General features: G+C 32.9%; 1 protein-coding gene across 9 annotated transcripts in view; it reads right to left on the reverse strand.

The window, feature by feature from the left end:
• Positions 1 to 1190: 1190 nt before the first annotated feature.
• The window catches only part of LOC130896390 (uncharacterized protein CG43867), a 291476-nt gene continuing 269191 nt past the window's right edge, over positions 1191 to 23475 (reverse strand). For 4 of the 9 annotated variants that reach the window (XM_057804425.1, XM_057804430.1, XM_057804434.1 and 1 more), the window contains 15 exons: positions 18628 to 18933; positions 18229 to 18570; positions 17260 to 17448; positions 17046 to 17160; positions 15679 to 15855; positions 14550 to 14773; positions 13477 to 13653; positions 12839 to 13000; positions 11742 to 11960; positions 10958 to 11188; positions 5807 to 6164; positions 5193 to 5556; positions 4474 to 4833; positions 4195 to 4351; positions 1191 to 3128 (listed from right to left, as the gene is read on the reverse strand). In XM_057804425.1, the coding sequence (XP_057660408.1) occupies positions 2679 to 3128; positions 4195 to 4351; positions 4474 to 4833; positions 5193 to 5556; positions 5807 to 6164; positions 10958 to 11188; positions 11742 to 11960; positions 12839 to 13000; positions 13477 to 13653; positions 14550 to 14773; positions 15679 to 15855; positions 17046 to 17160; positions 17260 to 17448; positions 18229 to 18570; positions 18628 to 18933 (3831 nt within the window). In that variant the 3' untranslated portion in view covers positions 1191 to 2678. The remainder of the gene's footprint in view (positions 3129 to 4194; positions 4352 to 4473; positions 4834 to 5192; positions 5557 to 5806; positions 6165 to 10957; positions 11189 to 11741; positions 11961 to 12838; positions 13001 to 13476; positions 13654 to 14549; positions 14774 to 15678; positions 15856 to 17045; positions 17161 to 17259; positions 17449 to 18228; positions 18571 to 18627; positions 18934 to 23475) is intronic. The other 5 variants (XM_057804428.1, XM_057804431.1, XM_057804427.1 and 2 more) reach the window with 4 other exon arrangements.

Below are 23475 nucleotides of genomic sequence, written 5' to 3' on the forward strand. Positions count from 1 at the left end.
GGAGATTGTAGTAATTGAGAGCATCTTTACAAAATTGGAGTGATCGATTTTCCTATGTGTATGTGCAAAGAAGTGGGCAGTTTCAGACATAAACTTTTAGAATGCAGCAGCATAAGAAGAGACATTAGAAACAGATTTTATTTCAGTATTCTCAATTGCTTGTTTGATGGCAGTATGCTTATGAATCCTTGTTTCTCTAAAAAAACAAACTGTAAAATTTGATAATTTCGGATAGCTGCAGAGTCGTGATTATGAGTAAGCCTGACGCAAATAAATTTTAATTTGACTTGGTTAACAGTCTACGGATTGAACCCATCACCACAGAGAAGAAGAAAAAGATCTACAGCTGACACATGAATTTAAACTATAGGTTTGTTCTTGGTAGCTGCACTCGAAGTGTACAGAACTGAACCAGTACAGGCTAGTTCATTAGTGTATAGAATTAGTTCGATCTGATACAAAGAACGATATAGTGCAGAGTAGTGCAGAGAGCAATGGAGCATTTGATTGTTGTATTTGAGGTTATTTGATGTGATTCAGGCCTTGTAGTATTAAAAATAATGGAACACGATTTAGTACTTTTTGATATTTTACATTCGTCCGATGACGAAGATGTAGCGCCACCGTTTCCAGATTACACTTATTGTACAGTCTTGCACTGCACTGGCTGAACTGATTCTAGATTCAATACAAGCAGTACAGTGAACTAGCGATGATTCTGCTATAAATAACGCTTTAGTGTACACTTCCTGAACTAGATCTGCCAGTGCAGCTACCAAGAACAAACCTTCTAATGAAAAAATTAATGGAGATGATAGATTAGTCCAATAGATATTAGGGGAAACTGTAGATAAACAATGTGTGGATAAGAAATAGTATGACAGAAGTAATACTAAAAAAAAAACAATTAATGGTCGAAAGAAATGGAAGCGAAAAGATGAAGGAAATTATATCACAGCACTTACAAGAAAATATTGATAATTTTATTATGAGTATAAAAACTGAAAATGAGTATTTCAAGAGTTAAGGATTGTGTATTGACATACAATTAATTACAAATTTCAATTACGCTCATATTCTAATACCCGGTAGCTATTGTCTCAGATACATACAAAACGGTTTCATTGTACATGACTAGTTTAAGCTTTCACAGTTACGAAATGAAATTTTATACAAAAAAAAATCCACAATTTATTTCTTTTTAAAATGTATATTTTATTAATTATTCTATTTACAAGAATTTAGATCCAATATGTGCCTTTGGCATTGGACTACGTGGTTCTGATTATATTTTGGTAATTATTACATAAAAATAAACCATTCTTTCTGTTATTTATATACACCGAATATGGAAACTTCCTTCACAAAACTTTCGAAGTAATTCTGAAATATATAGAGGTAGTCATGGAGAGAAGAATATTGGAAAAAAGATTAAAAGAAAACAAAGTTTCAATTTTTTTATTATTAGAAATGGGGTTGAGCATTTTAGAAACATAATTAAGATTGGAATTCTATTTTTTCCACATAGACAACAAATTGACGTCAGCTGTAGATACTAAATAATAGAAAAGATACAATTTGTAGAAGTTGTTAATCACAAACTAAACTTCTGAACAAAATTAAAGCACCACTCATATTTTTCTACATATTCTGTTATACTAAATACTGTTCACACCAATACTCAGGATTACACTGTCTAACGCGCGTTTCGATAAGCAAATTTTCGTCTTCAGAGACAGAGAGTTTACCTTTGATAATGGAGGAGGCGAGCATCGACTTTCCTGAATGAAGGATATTCAATTCGATATGTTGCTGGTTTGTTAGGAAGACATCATTCCAGCATCAGCAACATAATAAAACCGGTTCGTACCATCGAAACCAGGACAAGTAATACTTTGACGCTCGGAAGGGTATGTAGAGAAGAAGAAGAAATTTTGATGGCCCAAAACTGGCTATAAAAGCAATACCCGATAAGAAAGATGTTGTTGGAAATAGTCATAAATTCAGGTATGAAAAAAGAGAATATTGTCGACCACTTATTTAAAATTTTAGTTCAAAATTCTATTTTGTTAAGAAAGTTTCCTGAACTAATATCAGAACCTATTAAGTTGGAGTAATTTACAGAAACAGAATTTTTCTCTGAGTGCGAATGACTGACAATCAAAATTACACTGTCTGGTCTTTCGAGCCGGATCGTGAGGTTCGAAGGACCAAATAGTGTAATTGTGAATGTCAGTTTAGTGATAGTAGTAAACAATGTCTTCAGTTCAACTTTTTACATCAACACATTTTCCTTCTTTAAGAAGGGCAGCATATCACTGGCTCAACATAAAAAATTACTCTATTATCTCAGCTGTAATTAAGTGAAATAATATTTTACGGAAAACAAGCTGTAATTGTTTTTATTTATAAATAATGAAAGTAGAATTTTGAAGAATATTGGGAGTATTTTTTCCTACATGGAGGTACGTTTCAGTTAGTAATATAGCAAACTTTTATGTTGTACATTGAGATGCTAGATAAAAATGGCCTCGAACTCGAACAAATAATAACAAATTTTTATTTACAACTCGCTCATAATAAATATCTCGCTATATATACATTATCCAAACGCTTTTATGGCAAAATATAATGAAAGAAACTTTAAAATCACATTTCAAATTAAATTGCAATTATTTTTACGCTAGGCCAGAATCGACGTGGGTCCTACGTTTGGAATCCGATCTTTGAACGCCGTGATCGGGAGTCGATTTCAAAATATCCGGTTGACTTTGATTCGCTATTGTTTGACTAATGATCGATTGATTAACTGATACCATCGTACCTCTACTGAGCGTTCCTAACAGCGGAGTACCGGGGTTGTTGATCAATAAATTCATATAATCCGCTATTAATAAAGTCAATTCTAATATTTTCGGTTTACTTAATGAAAATATTAATTTTTGCGAAGGTTGTTGATCGTTTTGTGTAACAACCAACATGAAATCTTCTTGACAACCGCCGAAAGTAAGAACGTTCGTATAAGGGTATTTGACACGTTGTTGCATCGTTGCCAGATCTAGGACCGTTACTGCATCTTCGTTTACCGCCAACCAACTCATAGGTGAATCTGGTTGACGTAACCTCGCCTAAAACAAAATTGCATCGTGGCAGAATATCAAAAAGTCACAATATAATTGGAAGAAACAAAAAAAGAAGAAGATAATGAACAAGAAAGAATATTGGTTATCCCCCCAGAAGGACTAAGAAACCGATAATGTTCAACAGATGAAGAGCACTTGGAAAAGATTGTGTAAAAGAGGACGTGGTGAATGCAGAAAATAACTTGAGGATATCAAAAAGTCACAATATAATTGGAAGAAACAAAAAAAGAAGAAGATAATGAACAAGAAAGAATATTGGTTATCCCCCCAGAAGGACTAAGAAACCGATAATGTTCAACAGATGAAGAGCACTTGGAAAAGATTGTGTAAAAGAGGACGTGGTGAATGCAGAAAATAACTTGAGGCACTACACTATTATGCACCCTATATGTAAGGGTAATGGGTGAAAAAATAGGAAGTACCTGTGTTTCATAGATCTTAAGAAGGCTTTCAAATAGACAGGAACGACATGTGGAGGATCTTAAAAAAATAGAGGAGTTGACGAACAAATACTTCTAGGTTAAAAAACGAGGATGAAATAAAGGAGAATTGAAAATCCCTTCCTGACAAAGAAAGAGATATCGAAAGAAATGAAAACAAAATTTTTTATAAAGTGGTCATCCCTATATTCACTTTTGTAGCAGAAATATAGACTACAATGAAAAAACCAAAGAAATAAGATACCGAAGATGAAGATTAGATATCTGAGGAAGAGATAAGGTAAAATTAGAGTATGGTTGGGATAGAAATTATATATAGATAAACTATAGATAGCAAAACAACAACTAAAATGGTTTGAGTATGTTAGATAGATGGTAGAAGACAAAATGGTTATAAACAAAAACAGCGATAAAATAACGAGAAGGAAGACCTAGAAAACTATAGAATGAAGAAGTTAAAATAGCAGAAAAACGAAAAGAAAGACTGAAAGTAATAGATAGAAAATAATAGTTTAGAGATGATACTACTTTGTAGTTAGACTCTACACACGCTTTATACCTGCAAGGATAGAAAGGTTTTAAATTAAATGAGTAATTTATGATATATCAACCTGGAATAGAGTAGCTCCAAAAAATGGCCATTTTCTTGTCGAATTAAGATACGCTCTAACACAATCCCCTTGAGTTTTTCCTTTCAAAGCTATCCATTTCGCTATTAATTTGGTTTGAAGTTCTGCAAATCCCTCTGGACTCAGTTGAATCCTATATCTGAAAAGAAATTTTGAATATTAAGCAGTGTGTTCGAAGAAGAATTGATAAATCTGTACTGTCGATATAATAATGTGACAGACTCTAAAGAGATTATCAAAGTTCACTGGTGAAATATTTACCTCTGCGGATAAAACTTATCAATGGCATTTAATACTTGGTTGGCAGTATTCAAAGTACTTGAGTTTTGTATGGAACTGCAATGTTGTAAAGAGCCAGGAGGACTTAAAGTTCCGTTTCCTGTAGATTTGGGACCCCTATGATGATTAGAAGCACCTTGCTGACTTAAAGTGTTACTAGGACTTTCGTTTGAAATTAATGGACAATCACCTATTTCCATTTGGGCCATTAATGAAGCAAATTCCAAAGCTGCTTCTCTGGTAACAGGAAACCTTCCGTTTACAATCTGTTTATTGGTTTGGTAACAAAGAAGTAATCGTTCCTTTTCGGTTTCTAATTTGGCGCTGTTCTTCCACCAAAGTCTATTAAAAAGATAAAGGATCAAATGCAAATTCACGCACAAAGAAAACAGACATATTATAAGTTGTTTAATTGGTTAGGTTATTCTTCTTTCCCCAATGTCTATATTATAAACCAATTATCGAATATTCTGTGACGTTCTCTTTGAGGAACCTGCGAGAATATTCGACAGGGAATTGGTTACACAAGCAGTGTATTAAAGGGGAGAAAGAAGGTAACAGATTAATATGAAAAAATCGTTAAAACTTGATGTCTGTTAGTAGATAAGGTAGAATGAATGAAAAGCAAAAATAATAATAAGAGATACGAAAATATACGATGATTTTGATTAATTTAAAAAAAAAATAAAAACAATACGAACCTATTTTTGTAAGTCAGCGTAATAACTCTACTATTTTCGAATTTTCCCAGTCCTTTTTCTCTCAGAGCAATCTCCCATTTCGATATTAAGTCACACAATTTCGCATTCGGATCTAGCGTATGTTCCAAATCTTTTTCGATCGGATCGTCGCTAAATATTGCGAAACCGTTATTTGTGCGACAACCGATGTCTTGTACTAAACAATCTTGAAATTCCTTTATCGAAGTTGAACCATCAAAACTTATAATGCGATACGTTCCGTTGGCCAGATGAACGGGCATCGAATGAGGCAACGAATGATGTTGAGGATTCTTCAAAAGTATACTGAGTACTTCCATTCTTGATGGTTTCAATTCGCGACCACCTACAAACGATATTAATTCAGACTTTGAGTTCTAATGGAAACCCCGAGAAGAGTGCGTTGAAATTGGACCACTGGATTACTGCATGTACAGGAGTGATTCATGAGGAACTTTACATACTTCTAGTTTATATATTGGTTTAAACAAATTGTTCAATTCCTGCCATATATTTTTTATTTGTAAATAAAATCGATATTATTGTATAAAAATATACAGTGTGAGTGAAATATTTAACAAATATCTGTTTCTTACCTGCCATAATGGTTCTTTCGAGCGCTCGTTCGCAATACGCCGCATATTTTCCGCATTCGGTTCTATTTTCAGCATTCCTTTGTAGATGTAATTTCAAAAACCACAATAACATGGAATTCTTCGGTACGAATAAACTTACTGCTAGCGCTAAAAGTTGCCAACCTTGCAGGAGTGTATAAATAGGTGGTCCTTTGGGATCTTTATGTTCTTTGTAACAATCTTTATGTTCCTTATATTTTTCTTCTTGCGATGCCTGTAGATTTGACAAGGCGATTTGTTGATCAGAGATGGTGCTATTTATGCTCGGAGTGTTCGTTTCGCAGGTAAATAGGCTTTGCGTTGCGCAAAGCAGCAGTTGCTGAAAAGAGTATTGGTGTTTCTTTCAAGTCTACCGTAAGACTTTAAACGATTTAATTCAACAGGAGGTCGAAGCCGTTTTTGTATTTTATTGTAAAAAATATATGAATCATTGATATCGTCTGATTTTAAAGACTAGATGTATACACAAATTGGGACAGGAAAGTATCCCTACTTTTGGGTTGTGTGTACTAGAAACCACAATTGCAAATAAAATAATTTGGGACCAATGTGATTTCGACAGGCCATATAGTGAGCAATGAAGGAGTAGCTGTGGATCCAGCGAAAATTGCCTCCATACAGCGATAACCACAACATAGCGATGAACATTAAGTAAGAAGTTTTCTTGGACTTTGCACTTACGATCGAGGATTCATAAGAAAATTCGGAGATATTGCCAATATAATATTTTTATATCAAATACCAGAAAGAAATTTATCCTGTACACGGATGTAAGCAACGTAGGGATTGGGGGAGTTCTAGCATACTTCAGTAAAGTTCTCTCGAAACCAGAACGGACCTACTACGCCACGCAAAGAGAACTTTTGATGGTAGTGAAGTCTGTGGAAAACTTTCACCAGTATCTTTATGGAAGGATTGACCCTGCAGCACTCAAGCTGTTAATGCAGTTCAAGAATCTCGAAAGCCAGATCCCTAGATGGATTGAACGCCTTCAAGAGTGTAATTTTTATATCCAATATCGAGCCTACTCCCTATCTAGATGACCGTGTCCAACAGACTGCTCCCACTGTAATAAAGCCAAATCGAAGGAAGCTGTAGTTTCCAGAACTACAGTAGTCATCGAGGAATGATCAATAAGATCAGGAGAATGATCCTCACAAATGATTCGGCAATGGAAGGAAGAAAATCGGCGACCTACTTGGTAAGAAGTGTCAAGATTTTCACCGGCATTAAAGGCATATTCGGCTCAGTAGGACTCCCTTGTCCTGGAAGAAGACCTTTTACAAAGAATCCTTGAGAACGATGATGGTTCCGAGAAGAGAAGACAGCTAATCATTCCAAGAATGAAAGTAACCGGGGTACTGAAGAAGTTACAAGTTAGTCTATCGGGAGGTCATCAGAGAGTGAAGGAAACCCTTCAGCAAGTTCGTGAAAGGTTTTATAAGATGAACAGCTCCGACAATATGAAAGAATAGTGTAAGAAATGTACGAGTCATTGACCCCATCACAAGAGAAAGGCACCCTAAAAACCTTAGATTTCGATAAATGGATTCTACGATCTCGAAAACGATACACTAAGGTTTAACTATTTAGAATCTCACTCGATAAAGATCCTTGAAAAAGTATTTTCAGAGAAATTCGAAAACATCTGGAGATAGGAAGTGAGATAAATTTCCAGTAGCTTACAAATTAAAAATTGTCTGTATCATATTAAGTTATGAAAGGCTTTTCAATTTTACAATAAAATACGAAAATATAAATTATACGCGACCTTTAATTACTATTTTTGTTGATTTGAGATGATTATGAATTATAAATAATTAAGCGAAAAGTGATATTTGTATGATTTGTTTCTGTGCATGATTTATAAAAAAGATCTGAAGAATCGTGACATGAAATTAGTGTGTGTGAGTTTGTATAATGTTGAATTTAGAGCCAGACTTGTTTTTAAGGATATCTACAATGTAATTTTTGAATGTATAAAAAATTGAGTACATCACTTCTGAGAAAAGGATATAATGGAAGAAGAAATAATTTTTTACCACAAAAAAGTGATTATTGTTGAAGTGGTGTCTTCAGTATGAATATTCTGATAACATAAGAGATCCTAAGGAGTAGGAATGGGAAAAAAATTGAAAATACTAGTTTGCAAACCAGTAGACAGAAATAAATTTATAACAGAAATAAAAGAAATGATTTTTCTGTCATATTAATGATATCTACTTAACAGTAGAGTTGTTCCAAGTGTTTGCTTACGAAATAAACTATTTGAACGGAAAAAATCGAGTAGTTATTATTTTTGGTGTGAAAACTGTTTCATAGTGGAACTATTTGAAGTTTTTTATGAGAAGATAAATCAATCTACAGTCTAAAAAGTAGGTTTCTGAAGTAGTAAGATAAAAAATAGTACATACACAGGCAAAATCTATTCTAAACTATTTAAAAAAATGAACAAAATTCATTAGGTAGGTAAATAAAATGAGAAAAAAAAGGAAACACCAACAGTCTCATCAGTTGCAGAGGGGAAAACACCAAATATGAAGTAAATGTAAAGTTAGAAAGCATGCAAATTTTATATACACAATAAATGAAAGGTTAACTACTGTATGATCTGAATATTATACTTAAATGATGTTAAAGTAAAGTTAAAATGTTCATAACATGATACAATTTAATGAAATTAATATTTAAACACACAATGTAACATTATCTTTGGTATTATCTTGTAAAAATGCGAATAGTAGAATATATACAGTGTGAAAAATCAAAATTTAATAAATTCAGTATCAAATTCCTTCTACAGAGAAGTTTATGTTGTTGATTTTTGACATAACATTCAAAATCAAAACAGTTTTAAGTAGAGAATGAAAAAAAAATTCACCGTATCACAAGACTCAACTAAAATTTTGAATTTGAAGGGGATATATTCAATATATATACACGGTGTCACACGTATCCCACAGTAAAAAAATCAGCCATTATGTTGGATGTATGCAATTAACTCTCCTCAGACTCAACCAATTCACTCATATTAGATCAAATGAAAGGGCTTGATTTACTGAGTGTTCTTAGATCAAAACGAACAACTAACCCAGCTTAGAACTAAAAATATGCAGCAGTGAGTGGAGAAACATCTCAAAAAAAATTTAAGTTAAATGTTCCCGCTTAATTCAACTCAGACTCAACCAATTCACTCATATTAGAATGGTTGATGACAAATCTAGGCATAAATACGGCGGTCAAAAAAAAAAAGAAGGAAATCGGCCGGATAGACCAGCCGGACGGACTACCATTAGATTTTTATAATTCCTGATAAAAGAAAAAAGGATAATTTACTTTCATTTTTTCCAAAGGACAGTATTTTGAAATATAAAATGACAGGGAACTTGTTAATAGACGAAACGCCTGGATTTCAACATTAAAAATTGCATTATCTTCATTAATTTTAGCCTGGGGACATCCTCTGCTCTGTAACTCAGTTGTCCATGTATTGGATCTGCAAATAGAGCAAGTTTTGAGTAAAAATGAGGTCCTTCAATGAATCTACACAGCACATCAGTGGTTCATGCTTCTCCAGCTACTTCCAGTGAATTTATTCTGGAGTGCAGTTTCTGAAGAAAATTTACAATATTCCAAAAATTTGAGACTTGAATATACAGATATATCTATATTTTAACCTTGAATGATTTCTTCAAAATGCTTTGCTTGGATGAACATTATTTTATTCCATCATTTTTTTTGTAACACTTCGTCAAAAAGGGTTGAAAGATACAAGGCCGCAAAATATAAAAGGGCATTTTCGATATTTTGAATCTGATTAGTACAATTCCGTTCTCTAATGGTCTGTATTGTTTGTTTCCATTTTATACTAGTTTATTTAGGTTCCAAATTCAACTATCAGGGCTTTGGAATCTGCAGAAGTTCGATAGACAAGTTTCAATGTTGTCCTTTATCAATAAAAACTTTGAATTTATGAATGAATTTACAAAATGAGTTAGTTAAGCTTTGTACCGTTGTAAATGAAGAGTCCTTGTAATTTCGGTAAAAATGAAAAATCTAAGAAATTATAATTGAAGTTGCGTTGGTATGAGCAAAAAAGTAGATATCTGTATGATTGTTTGAACAAATTAAACTTTACTTATCCCAAAGGCGATAACTAAATAAAATATTTGTCATACAAACCTTCTTAATTAAATTTTTATCAAATAATACGTGCTGAACAAAAGCACCGAGCATGTTAGTAAAAACTAAATATAAAGTAGATCTCATAATAAAATATCACTTTTTTATAGTTTTGAGGTTAATGTTATACTTCAATTGACAAATAATTTTGAGTAAAAGGTCAGAAATTATCATCAAGGACGAAATATGTTGATAAATCAATAAGGGGAAGAAACATTTTCTTATCAAACAAATGTCAAAAATTTTAGTACCTAATTTTCCAAAAGTACAAAAAATAATCGTTGTATTGGGTAAATAATAATTTATTAATCAATGGTTAGATAATATTATGAATGATTGATCCCTTAAATTTGTAGGGATAGTTGCGCGTATGTGCTGGGGCCCCCAAATAACATACAGATAAAAATTATTAGTTAAATTAATCTGTGGTTTGGTTTTTAAAAAGTCCATGTCATTTTTTACCACAAATAGTTGAATAGGAAACTTGAGAGTATTTAATTTAAAACGAAGCTCACTTGGAGATAAAGACTATTTAATAAAATATTACTAGATGTAAACAGGACATAGGTCTTCTGAGCTAAAGATAAAAGTGAATAAAATAGCCAATGTTAACTTTGAAAGCTAAACCTCATCAGAGGATGAGTTATATATATTTTCTTGAGAATAATCTCCAGCTGGGGACTATAAGGTTACAGTTTAATAAATAATTCCATATATAATATTTTTTATTTGAATCACTATGGTGTTTGTTCTATTGAAAAATTCCTAATAATGATTATTGTATTATAGACATAAATTATTCATTATAAAAATATTTATTCAAAGATCTACATAACAAAAAGTCTTCATTGTTGAATATATAATAGTTTAGACAACAATGAAGACATTTTCAAATCAAATATAAAAACCAAATAAACCAAGCACACTTACGCTCTTTTTTAACAATTTTTGAGTGGATACCTGGACTCCTAGTTTAGGTAAAGGCGCACTCTTACTGGTCTGTTTTACCAAAGCGCAAATCAATTCGGATTGTAATTCTGGCATATCTAAGCATTGTTGTAATGCATTTTGAGCAAGTACTACATGGTAGTCTATACCAGCTTGATCTACGGCTGCCGACATGAACAACTGCAGGCATTTGAACAATTTTATAGCCTCAGCCTAAAAAACAGAACAGCATTTATTGAATATCGGAACAAACCATATTTTAGTGTTCATAAGTTTATGAAATTGATAAATATTATGATCTTTGAAACTGACAACAATGCACGAGTCAAATAGATACTAAATTAGGGTCATAACCCATGAATAACTGCAGACATCCTGAAAAAGCATAACATTAATTGAACATTAGAACAAACCATTTTTTAGTTATCATAATTTTATGAAATTTGTCCCGATGTTGCACTGGTCTTAAATCTTGTCATAAATTTTTATTGTTATTAATTATATTTAATATTATTAAATATTATCAAGCATCTCCATTTTCGTGAAAAGATTGAGAAAGACGAAGATTTGGTATATTTAAAGAAGCTTGAGGAAAATAGCTGCGATTCAAGACAAAACAATTAAGATCTTTCATCAAGTTTACACAATGTATGAGTATCTAGAGCTGCGAGACTCTAAAATCGACTAGTTTTAAGATAATATGATTCCCAATGATTTTTATATGTATATTAATAAAAAAATTTCAGAAATAACAAACAATTCTTACTTGAAGGGCTTCGGTCGGTAAACTTGTTAGTGGAAAATAAGATGGAACGGCTCCATCTTTGGTACAAGGCACGTGTAGTAATAAAGGATGTCTCCATAAGACACAATTTGGATCACCATCAACCTCCATCAATTTGTGTACGAGTTGTTCGTATTGAGTGCCTGTGCTCGGTCCACCTCCGCTTGCAACTGTTAAGTGATACAACCACGCATCTTTTTCCTAAAACAAAATTTTTCTTGGTCATTTCATTCAGAATCGAATTTATATGTATTCGGAGTTTTGAATTAGGACAAAGTACTAATGGGTCGGTAGGAGGATAAATGGATTTGGCTTGAGAACCGCCATAATGTCTGCCATTTTTAGTTATTTGGGCTATGACTGAAGTCTAAGTACACCATTAAATCAATAGTTTAGCATTATGATATCTTTTTGGAGAGTTCTTTCAGTATCTTTGCCCTTATTTGATCAGGGTCTGGCGATTTTTTGTTATTTAAACGACATTTTTCTTTTTTATTTTGCTTAGGAGTCAACAGCTCTGTCAGCTCTACAATGTCGGAGTTGTGAGTAGATATTTCATTATTTCTTGGTCATATATATAATAATTAGGTGTGAAAACTTCAGTAAAGTGTAAATCCGCCATCTTGTCGTTGTTCTTTGCCCAGGATCCGGGAGTGGATGATTGTTTTCGAAAGCGGGGTTTGTAGTGGTTAATTTGATTAAGCGCCATACAGTATTTTCAAATCGTAGAGATTTATAACATAGCGGTGGGATGGAGCGGTTTGGGATTCTCTTATTTTTCTTCCCAGTTTATTGATTAATGAGTTTTATCTGTTGGATTGAGGCTTTGATACATTTCCTTCTAGCTTTAAGTTTGTCTATTATCAAGTGTTTAATTTCAATACGCATATTTATCTTTTTAATTTCATATGTGGGGCTTGTTTAGCAGCTTCTTTTAGTGTTAGAATTAGTTAATTCTTAAGATTATAAATTATCATGACTAATTGGAAAATGTTTTTCTGCTCTTTCCCAATAATATTATATGATTTGGTTATAATCTTATTAGTCGTTTTATGGGAAATACTATAATTTACACTAACCTGTTTACCAGTAAAATGTAGATATGTAGGAGCTTGATTATTAGGAAATATTCCTACTGTGAATTTAGGTTGATCTGAATCCTGTTCTTCTGAATCGGAATCAGATAAATGTTCTATTTCTTCAACTTTGGCATCTCTCATATTTATTTGGCCATGTGGTGTCTGAAACATAAAGAACAGTAAACAATATTTTCACGCTTTTTTGCAAGTAGATGTTACAAATTTAAAATGAACGTTAATGCTTGAGAGTACTGAATCCACTAATAGTAAAAGGTTACTGATTTTTAATTTTATACATTCTTGGTTAATTTTTTTTCTATCAAGTCAGAAATTTATACTAAACACATATTTAACGAAAGTAATTAACGAAGCTTGATGTTTTTACCAAAAGAATTGTTGATTATAATCACAAAAACTTATTAATGGTAAAGTGGGTTGGATTATTTTAGGTTTGTTTAAAAATTTTTGCTTTACTTAAGTCAAAGGAAAATTGCATAGGACCTGCAACACCGACGATTATTGTTTTTGAGTGTAACTTTAATGAAAATAGGAAGTATATCTAGTGTTTTATACTTTTGGTGTCGCCCCGGTATCAACCGTTTCACCTTCATCAAAATGTATTGAATATTTTTACTTACTGGATCTGTTGATTTCTTAAAATACAAAAACATTTTTCCAATTAAAACACACCAACATTCTCGAGGAATGCCGTTTTTCACTTTCTTGAGGACACCTTGTAATATAGGTTTATTTTCATCTCTGCTTAATAATAATTTTGTTGCATTTCTTCGTTGAACATTTTGTAAAATTCTAACCTACAATTATAAAATTAGTTCATTCACTATAAATTTAAGCAACTTAATCTCAATATGCACATTAATATTCATTTGCCGTGTTCATTATAGGATTCCAGGATTTCTAATTGATTATTCAAATTGTATAGAGAAAGAGGATAAAAAGTGGATAAATAAATCAACAGATTCATGAGACTCTGTTTAGCATATGTGTGATAAAACATCTAAACAGTATACGGAGGTTTTACGTCCAAATGTAGAATCAGTTTGTAATAATGAAAATGAAAATGAACAAATAAACTTGTTTTCAATAATCCGACTAGCGTACTCGACGAATAACAAACTATTAAGAATCCAGTATCCGTGTACAAGCTGCCTTAAATACTAAATCTTATCGTATACAAAAGCTATATTAAATAGATGATAAAAACTAAATCCTGGTAAACAATATAAGACAAAAATTAGGTAATCAGGGGACTATACTTTAATGGAGGATGATATAAAGTACAATTTGTTTCACTTAACTATTATTAACAGATCCTATTGGTTCCCGTTAGGAGTGGTGAGATAGTTCAGATCAAAAAAGTTGTCAGCATTGCTTATTTCACATTCTTATAAACGAAAATAGTCAATTAATGGCTAGAATACATAAAAATTGCTAAAAATTTTGGAATTCCTGTAAAATATATCCTAGATACATTTTTGATACAATTAAAGCACTTATAATATGTAGTAAATTGTCTGTAAAGAAACGAAGATAAGAGATGACCTCCCTGGGTATGGATTCACATTTTTTTAGAACCAGTAATCAACTAAGATGTCTATTTGAAGAATATTTGTCATTTTTTGAGAAAATGTTTATAATTTATGACTGAGAAGTTAATACAAAGTGGACCTGTATCTGAGATGGTACTTACCCAATCTTCCATCGCAGTTAAGGAATCAGCTGTTAAATAATAAGTCTTTTTCCCCGTATCAATTTCGAATGTATTAGATCCTTCAGCACGCGTTATTTTACAAATTTCATCTAAAATTATTTGACCTTGAGGTTTTCTATTAATATCATTCTGACTTTTATAATAAGTTAGTACGCCGTTCTTCAGTACGAACCATTTTTTTCTCCACGTCTTCAATTTACCTCCTATAATAACATTCATCAACAAACACGATCACAAATAAATGAAACTGATGTTCAAAAAATTTCGCTCGCCATTTTGGAATTTTCGATACAAAAAATTGTGCCATAACGTATTTTATCATGTACCGAGAATATTAAAAAATCTATTATAAAAACTTATAAACAAACAATAATTTTCTGTATTTTGGGTTTAAAGACAAATTTGTACTTCTCGACTCTGCTTTGTAAGTTGTATTTTGGCACTTGTTCAGTGTATAAAAGACGAAGAAGGAACTACACGCCATTTGTTGTCACTATGATGAACCCTCAAAATCATTTTGATGATTTTGTTTGAAAGAAGACTATTTATTTTAAACTTGGTTTAAAATAAAAACAGTTCAAAAATGTCTGTTTCGTATGTGTGTTCATTGTTGACTTATTCCCCACCGCTGCCATCTAGTGGATGTCGCTAGATTCTTGAATGGAATCGAAATCAAAGATCGATTACTCTCAGGCTACCAAATGTGGACTGCAATCATAATTAACTACAAAGGCCAATCACTGAGTATAGACATAGACTATAACTTCTGAATATCCTAATACATCATCTATGACCTGATTTTCGTGGTGAAGATTCATCTATAGCATTCTTTTGACTCCTATCGGAGTTTCATAGAAAGCAAGTTCGGTTTGTGTCTGTTCTGATACAGATGGAGTGATAAGGCCTCTAGGTATTCACCACGAACCATACAAACAAACCATCTTCTATGCCAATTGCTTATTCAATTTATGCGAAAGAAACATTAATAGTTATAGGTTGTTTTTGTCATAAAATGTTGAGCTACATTAGATGACTAAAATGAACATAAAAAACATCGAAAATTCCAAATATTTTAGGACACATAAAATTATCCTTGGTTTCATCTTACCTAATTTCGCTAGAGATCCACATTTTTCTAAACTTTCTATTCTCTTTGGACTATCTAGATATGTAGAAGCTCTAAGAAGCATCGAGGATTCTAAGCTGGTAGTATCACAGCTTAGAGCATCCGGTGGAACTGCATAATCATCTGACATTCCCGATTCGAAGGAAGTATCTGAAACACCTTCAAGTCAATCGTTAATGGTTAAAATCAAACTAAGGTTTAAATATTAATTCAAATGATATATTGGTGTTAATATATTTGCCAATCAATTACACTAGACTAGAAATGTATGACTATTTAGAAATTTTTCAGTCTTAATTTTTAGAATGGGGCAGTTTTTGAATTAAACTCCATCAACTCTTCATCAACATAACCTCTAAAATCTTATTTCTACTTTTTTAAGAACAGAAAATACATGAACATGAACAAATACTAACATACTAATAAATAATTTGTTTCATTAAATTTTTCATACGGTCTGAAATTAAACATTAAATAAACTTCTATCAGAATTGATATTTTTCTCTTCACACCTTCCAGTATCAGATCCTTCTGTAAAAAGAAATCTAGAGATGCTAAGTTAGGCGATCTTGTTGGCTCTTCCATTGCACGTCTTCTACGAATTCATATCACAGGTTTATATCCTGTGACATCTGGTATAATTATTGTAAATTCATTGGCTAGCACCAAGCCTTAGTACCATTTAAAGAAAATTCATTTAAATTCGCAGATTTGATATAGTTTCTTGGCCATATCGCATCATGTTATATAAGGAATGAATAAAAAACGATCGATGAATTATTTTATTCAAAAAATAGCATAAAATTCTAATGAATCTCCTTGAAAGTATTGTCCTTGGATAGATATGCTTAATTCAACTTTTAAATAAAAACCAGCAGCATTTTTCGACTGTTTTATTCAGAATTGTGTTAAAACATTTCGTTTTAAAATATTTTTTAATCATCCAAAAATATTCAAAATCTCATGGTAATAAATCTGGTTAGTAATGAGGATGTGATTAGAAAGAGGGGAGACCAAAAGCGACTTATGGCATGACGCTTTGTTATGCCGTAGGAAACTGCCGTTGAATGACTTTTTGCATGTTTTTTTTTAAGTTGAAGGACGTTCTGAACATTCCTCGAACATAACCGAACCATTTACACTTTAAAATTACTCAACCATTCATAAACAATCTTCAAAGTTACTATATTATCAGTTTATAACATTTCATCAGCTTCTTTGGCACTTTTCTTTGCGTTTTCATTGTTTTAAAGCGGCGACAAGATGATTTACATGAAATTTATTATTTTGTGTAACCTGAATTCATTAATTAATATTTGTTATATTCTCAAAATAAGAAAATCAAGTACCTCTAGTTTTACTTTTGCTTGGTGAACCGCTGCTACTGGAAGCCGTTCTTTTTCCTGGACTAGATCCTGATGTATCCCCCGAGCTTCGACTATGTGTATTAGTACCATCGACAGCCTACAAATTCATTCGAATTTCAATTAACGACTATCACTAATATCATCCAGCGATGTTTTATTGATTTAGATGATGATTATCAACATAATATTCACTTACCGTCGTGTTATTCCCTTCACCATCACTGGAATCGTCAGACGAATCACCTGTAAATGGCATAGATCTAATTTGACTAGCTCTTCCCTTAACTGTAGCATAAACAGGTACTGGTATATCTTGGTAACCGGCTTGTTCAGGCCCTAAATCACTTGGTGTGGTATCAGTTAATGTTAGACCGTCGGCAGCTACCTAATAATAGTACAAACATTACTAATGTTAATAATATCATTTGCCAAATAAATATTATGAAATCGTTAGAATACGACAACATTTCCGCTTTTCCAGATCCATTACTACATCTAGAACTCAACTTTTTTCTTTTTTTATATATATAACAGTTTTTGTATAAACAAATTCTACATAATAAACATTTTCTCAACGGTGTGAAGTTGGACGAGCCTATAACCAGTTCCGCACTTTAATCTCTTGCCTCCAAATCCTTCTTTGAGATGCTCAATCGTATGAAAATCAAATCACAATAAGTCTGAACTATAAGATGGATGATCAAAGTGTTTTCCAGTTGATTTCCACTAGTTTATGCTGGTGTGAGGCTTGGTGATGTCGTGGAGTAGCAATCTCGTCTTTTGCGTTGATATTGAAGCTCTATTTGATCCTTTGGGCCGCAGTGGTAGGTTGTGTTAATGGTCTGACGACCATGTAAGGAATCTAGCATCAGGATACCCTTCCAATCCTAAAAAAACACTGGTGCAAAGACGACGGGAATGCCCTTTATCCGCGTTACATTTATGACCTAGCAGTCTACGGTAAATTTTGTTCAATATCACGTTTCCCAGAGGAATTTATTATGCGTTGCTCATCAGAGATAGACACACTCCTCTTATTCATCGTTACTAAATTAAGTATATATACAAACCGACTGATGTGGCTTTCCTACTATAGATATCCCTATCTATATGTATCTAAGGACTAAAAATGCCCCATCAGATTATTGGGCATAAAGATGGTTACCTGATATATTCGGTCCTCCCAACTTGGAAACCTATGAAGAGGCGGTGTCGGTGCTCTAGGCCACGTAACTTTTTCTCTGCTAGGCGTATAAATTTCAGCATAGTCGTGTGCTATGTCGGGATCACTGGCACTACTACTAGGTATTCTTCCTATACTAAGATTATCTACAGCTGCTCGTAATTCGTCGGTAAAAGGATCCATACTGGAAGTACTAGTACCGAAGTTGACGGAAGTTACAAGAGTACTAGGTATCACAGGTTCGAAATTGGTGTTAGTTGAAAGACACACCGATTGATGTCTTCGATGTTTTTGAGTTAGCGAACTGCTTGTCGTCGGAGGAAACTAGAAAACAATAATAAAGATAAAAATAGTTAAAATACGGTTGAATTTATTATTAACTTGTCTTCCTTCCGGCGAACTACTTTCTGATCTTCTCCTTTCGGTTAAGGCAAGATGATTTCGTAGCAATTCCAACTGTTGATTGCATTTGATGTTTTGTTCCCTCAGGGTTTGGTTCTGTATTTCTAATTCTTTCAGTTTATTTGTTACCCACTCTTTGATTCGAGCAGCTTTAGCTTCGACTTGTTTAGCGTCGTGTAACCTCAGCTGTCTTTGTTCTTCAACTTCTCCTTCTAGCCGGTTGATCTGGGCGCTGTTGGCGTCACTCTGCACAGACCACGCCAGCTTCTGTTCCATTATTCGTACCTTAAAAAAATAAATTTTTAGTTTTAATCGAGCTCGTCTTGTGGATTCATCAAACTAGGCATTAAATATAGTTTTTCCTCTATTCTAGTAGATACTTAATGTAGTATTCGATAAAATTCCTTATCTTTTTCTAATTTTGTAATAACGGCTCTTATAAAGTAGAAAAACGTATTCGATTTACTTTTAAATTAAATTTATGAGTAATTTGTGGAAAGACTTACAAAGTGAGATCAATACATCTATACATCATGTATGAGGGGTGCTGAAAACACTCCCCTAACTGCTTGAATGACACCGAGGAAATTAATAGGGTCTACTCAGATTTCGGTCCATACCCCTAGGGATGAGTTTGCTTAATATTGTAAGATTTAAGCTCAGTTTAAGTCCCCGTAGACGTGACTCTTTTTTGAAATTTTAAATGGCGTAAAAGATTCTGTACTAAAATATGATTTAACAAATGTTCTAAAATGACAACATTCTGTAACAAAGCTAGTAACAAAGTGTGTTTTTTGTCTTTTGTACTCTATTTTTAGAAAATATATTGACAGAAAGACTCTAAAGATTGCGAAAAAATCGAAAAGATCTTGAAAAAATTTTGCCTAAGACACAACGGCGTGTTCATTGCTTTTAGTCCAGCGCAATGCGTTATACACGGTGGGTAGATGTCATGTAAATAGCTTTTTTCGCTGTCTCGTCGATTTTGATTGAATAACTAAACACTAAAATAGTGTATGATTTTGTGTAATATGGAAGTTGTTTCAACTCAATAAATTCGAAAATTTTTTTCAAATATTCATACATTAAAAAGGTAAAATCGGAAATTTGCTAAATAAAAATTTATTAATAATTTACAGAGTTGATTTATTTTACAATTTTTCTCTCCGATACACTCTACACACTTTGGCCACATCTCCGGAAGCTTTTAGATTTCTTTTGTGTCAAAATTTATGGATTTGTCAGATACCTAATCGCACCCAAAGTATTCTAACTCCTCATTGCTCTCGAATCGCATTCCGCCAAGTGCCTCTTTTAATAGTCTGAATAAAAAATAGTCGCATGGCGACAAATCGGGACTATAAGGAGGGTCTTCCAGGGTTTCCGTTTCCCAATTCGTTCAACTTTTCCATCGTAATCCAAACTATATGCGGTCTGCCATTGTCTTGTAGCAATATCGCCTTCGTCTTCTTTTCTCCACTCTATAGACACTCGTTTAGGCTCCGGAATACGGTGATGTACCCAAGTCTTGTCTGCGGTGAATGTTCGGTGCAATAAATTTTCTCCATCATTTTCATATCGCAGCAGGAGACGACTTTCCGACCATCACAACTTCTATCTCAATTCCATATCGTCAGACACACTTTTGGCATCATAAACAAACATACAAATTGAGATATGGTACTCAAACATCTAAGTACCAGTCAAATTTGATATGACAATGTATGTGAAACTTCTTCGAAATGGCTTTCATCTGCTCATAAGATAGGAAGATTTCAACTAGACAAAAAATCTATCAAAATTGAGTTGTAGTATGGCGTCGGCAGATTTTTCAAGTCTCTTTTTTCACGCATTATTTCGTAACCGTTCCAACATCTCAATCGCTTCTTTGAACCAACAGATTTGTTCATTTTTTATACATTTTCCTTGGGAATTTGAGATCGAACGACTTCGACCCTAACTCACTCACTTTAAATCGTTCGTACCACTATACATATATCTCTTGTTCCGATGGTATTCACAATGATTAAAGCCCAAACTCAAAGTTGTTTCTAAATACTCGGGAATTAAATAAAAAATCAGCAATTTATTCGGTGAAAAAATATCTATAAGGACATCAAACACAGATAAAGTATAATAATTTTCGAATATTTCCTTGTGAGGATTTTGAATTTTCAAAGTAATTTTTATAATTGTGAACAGTTATGTTATGCCTCATCCGGCATTGCTTTCGACATAACCGATCAGTTGTCACCCTCTTTCGGAAGACATCAGCCACAACAGCACTTAAAGAAATTAGAAATAACATTTCTATTTTTACTGAAGCCATCTTCAGCGTTACAACACTTTCCTACTATGAGCACTTAACGACCGTAGACAACTATTTCGGGATATGGTGGAGGAGGGAAGGAAGCTATTATTTTTAAATCATTTCTTTTTATTGCAGAAGATTCTGTAGATTAAACTTGTGTTAGTAAAGCGTTGAGATAAATTCAATGTTAAGGTTTCATATGATCAAAATATAAATTCTCAGAATTGTTTTTTTTTTTAATTGATACGGAGAAACAAAAGCACAATGCTGCAGACAATAATATTGGTGGCATCCTTTGCAACTATATCTGTTCGGTGGCTACGAGGCGCCACGTCCAGTGCTTTTCTGAGCTGAGGAAATAGAAGACATGGGAATGAAATGATTGCTTGAATCGATATCCTGTCTTAGGGAACTGTTATATACGAGGTGTGTATTTGAGGGTTAATGTTCATGCAAAATCGATTGTATTGTAGACTACGATATCCCAAGAGATGCCTCTATCCGTTTTTAAGACACATGTTGAGCTTCTTTAATCATGTGGTACACAGCATCGATGTATATTGGAATGACAATCGGTTTTCGTCGACCTTATTGATATTCATCACTGACGCACGTACAACCATGACGAAATTCTGCAAACCAATTATAAACAGTTTTCTCTGATGATGCTTCATTACCAAAAATTGCACGAAACGATTCTAAGCATTGTTTTTGAGTAAAGACTTTTTTGAAATCATAAGAAATGATCAAGACTAATAATAATAATAGAAAAGCATAAGTTCGGAATAATATGAAATCCGAGAATGGAAACTAAAGTATCAAAAATGTCTAGCTCAATCTATGAGTCGCTATCGATGTCGATATCCATGTAAATCAAACAGTGAATGGAACAGAACTGAACGCGATAGAGAATTAGAGAGATGCTATCCGTGAGATTTATATTCATGCTTTTGAAATTTTTTTTACATGAATGCCTGCAGTGCGACCTACAAGGATGCTTCCAAGTGATTGGTGCGTTCAAGGACAAATTGCCATTCCCTTCCACAGCAATTCGCATGGATGACGTTCGGTATCTGTCATTCCGTCCATACTTCAGTACCAACTGAATAAAGATTTGATTGCAATTCTGTCATCTGACTCCCGTGTTGTAGGACCCACGAACAACATCTTAAGCGGCATGTTCTCGAGAAAGATTGGCTGCATAATCTTTTTATAATTCAATAGACAATGGTCTTAGCTTTATTGAGCATCGGAGGTAACCTCTTTGTTATGTGCTATCGACATTGACCGCAAATTAAATTTTTATTCTGTCCGTGGCCTCAAAGAATTGGGAAAACGTGGATTGGAAAAAAACTAATAATAGAAAAAAAAATAAGAAAGTGCTACTACTGAAAAATGGACATAAAAAAGAGTTTTTTCATTGTTTTAAATAAAAATATCGTCTTCAAATATACGAGGGTAATGGAATGGAATTAATGGAAAAATTAACCTTAAAACTTTGTTAACTTTTGCTATGGTCAGTATATTGTTAGTTTTTGACATATTCCTGATGTTATTTTTCAAAATTAGTAATATATGTAGAAAAAATTAATTTCTGGTATTAATTAAAACATTATTTTTTACGTGAAACCAAAAAGAAACTGAGGAAAAGTTAAATGGATATAATCCTCCGTTCGATAGAATGATTGATAAGAAATTGAAACAAAACAAAATTTGAATGAATGAATAATCAATTATATACCCCATAGAACTGGTGGAAACCCCAAGAATTTAATACCTATACAGACTAGTAGAGTGGGATAATTTTGGATTCATTATTATTCCATTGACTCCGACCCAATTTTAACTTCGTAAGCCCTTGCAAAACTACAAATGAAATTAGTCAGTTCCATTATCGGTGCATAAAAATAATCTAATTTAAGTTAGATTTATACTGAAAACAAAATCACGGAATGTGATTAATTATAAACAAAGCAGCGCCGAATATGACTGATTAATTTTATGTTTAGTTTGTTAGATTTTAGCTAAACCGAGTTAATACAAATTCGTGTGGTTATATGACTAATATCCCTAATTTCGTTGAGGGGAAATGTACCTACAATTAAAAATTACAATACAGGAAATAACTAATATTGTACCGCTTTTGATTTTCGATACGAATTCATGATTCATGGAATACAAACAAATATTTCATTATTTTTAATTTGTGATAAAGTAGAGAAATATCACAACCTCGTTTTGCGTAGTTGATTTCTAAGAATTTTTTTACTGATTCATTACGAGACTGCCCGTCTCACCAAATGATATCATAGTGAGATGACGTCAATCACTGATAAAAGTCTAATTTCTTAAAATAAAATTATTTCGTTGTTTTACAATTTATTGAATATCTATGATGATTTTGAACGAACAAAAATACGAAATATACAGGTGACAGGTGACTGTTGTCTATATAATTTATATTTTTAAAATTGGTTTAGAATGAAAGTTGAAAAACTTCTTGTTCCAATGATTGG

This window comes from Diorhabda carinulata, chromosome 7, assembly GCF_026250575.1.
Source record: "Diorhabda carinulata isolate Delta chromosome 7, icDioCari1.1, whole genome shotgun sequence".
NCBI lineage: Eukaryota > Metazoa > Arthropoda > Insecta > Coleoptera > Chrysomelidae > Diorhabda > Diorhabda carinulata.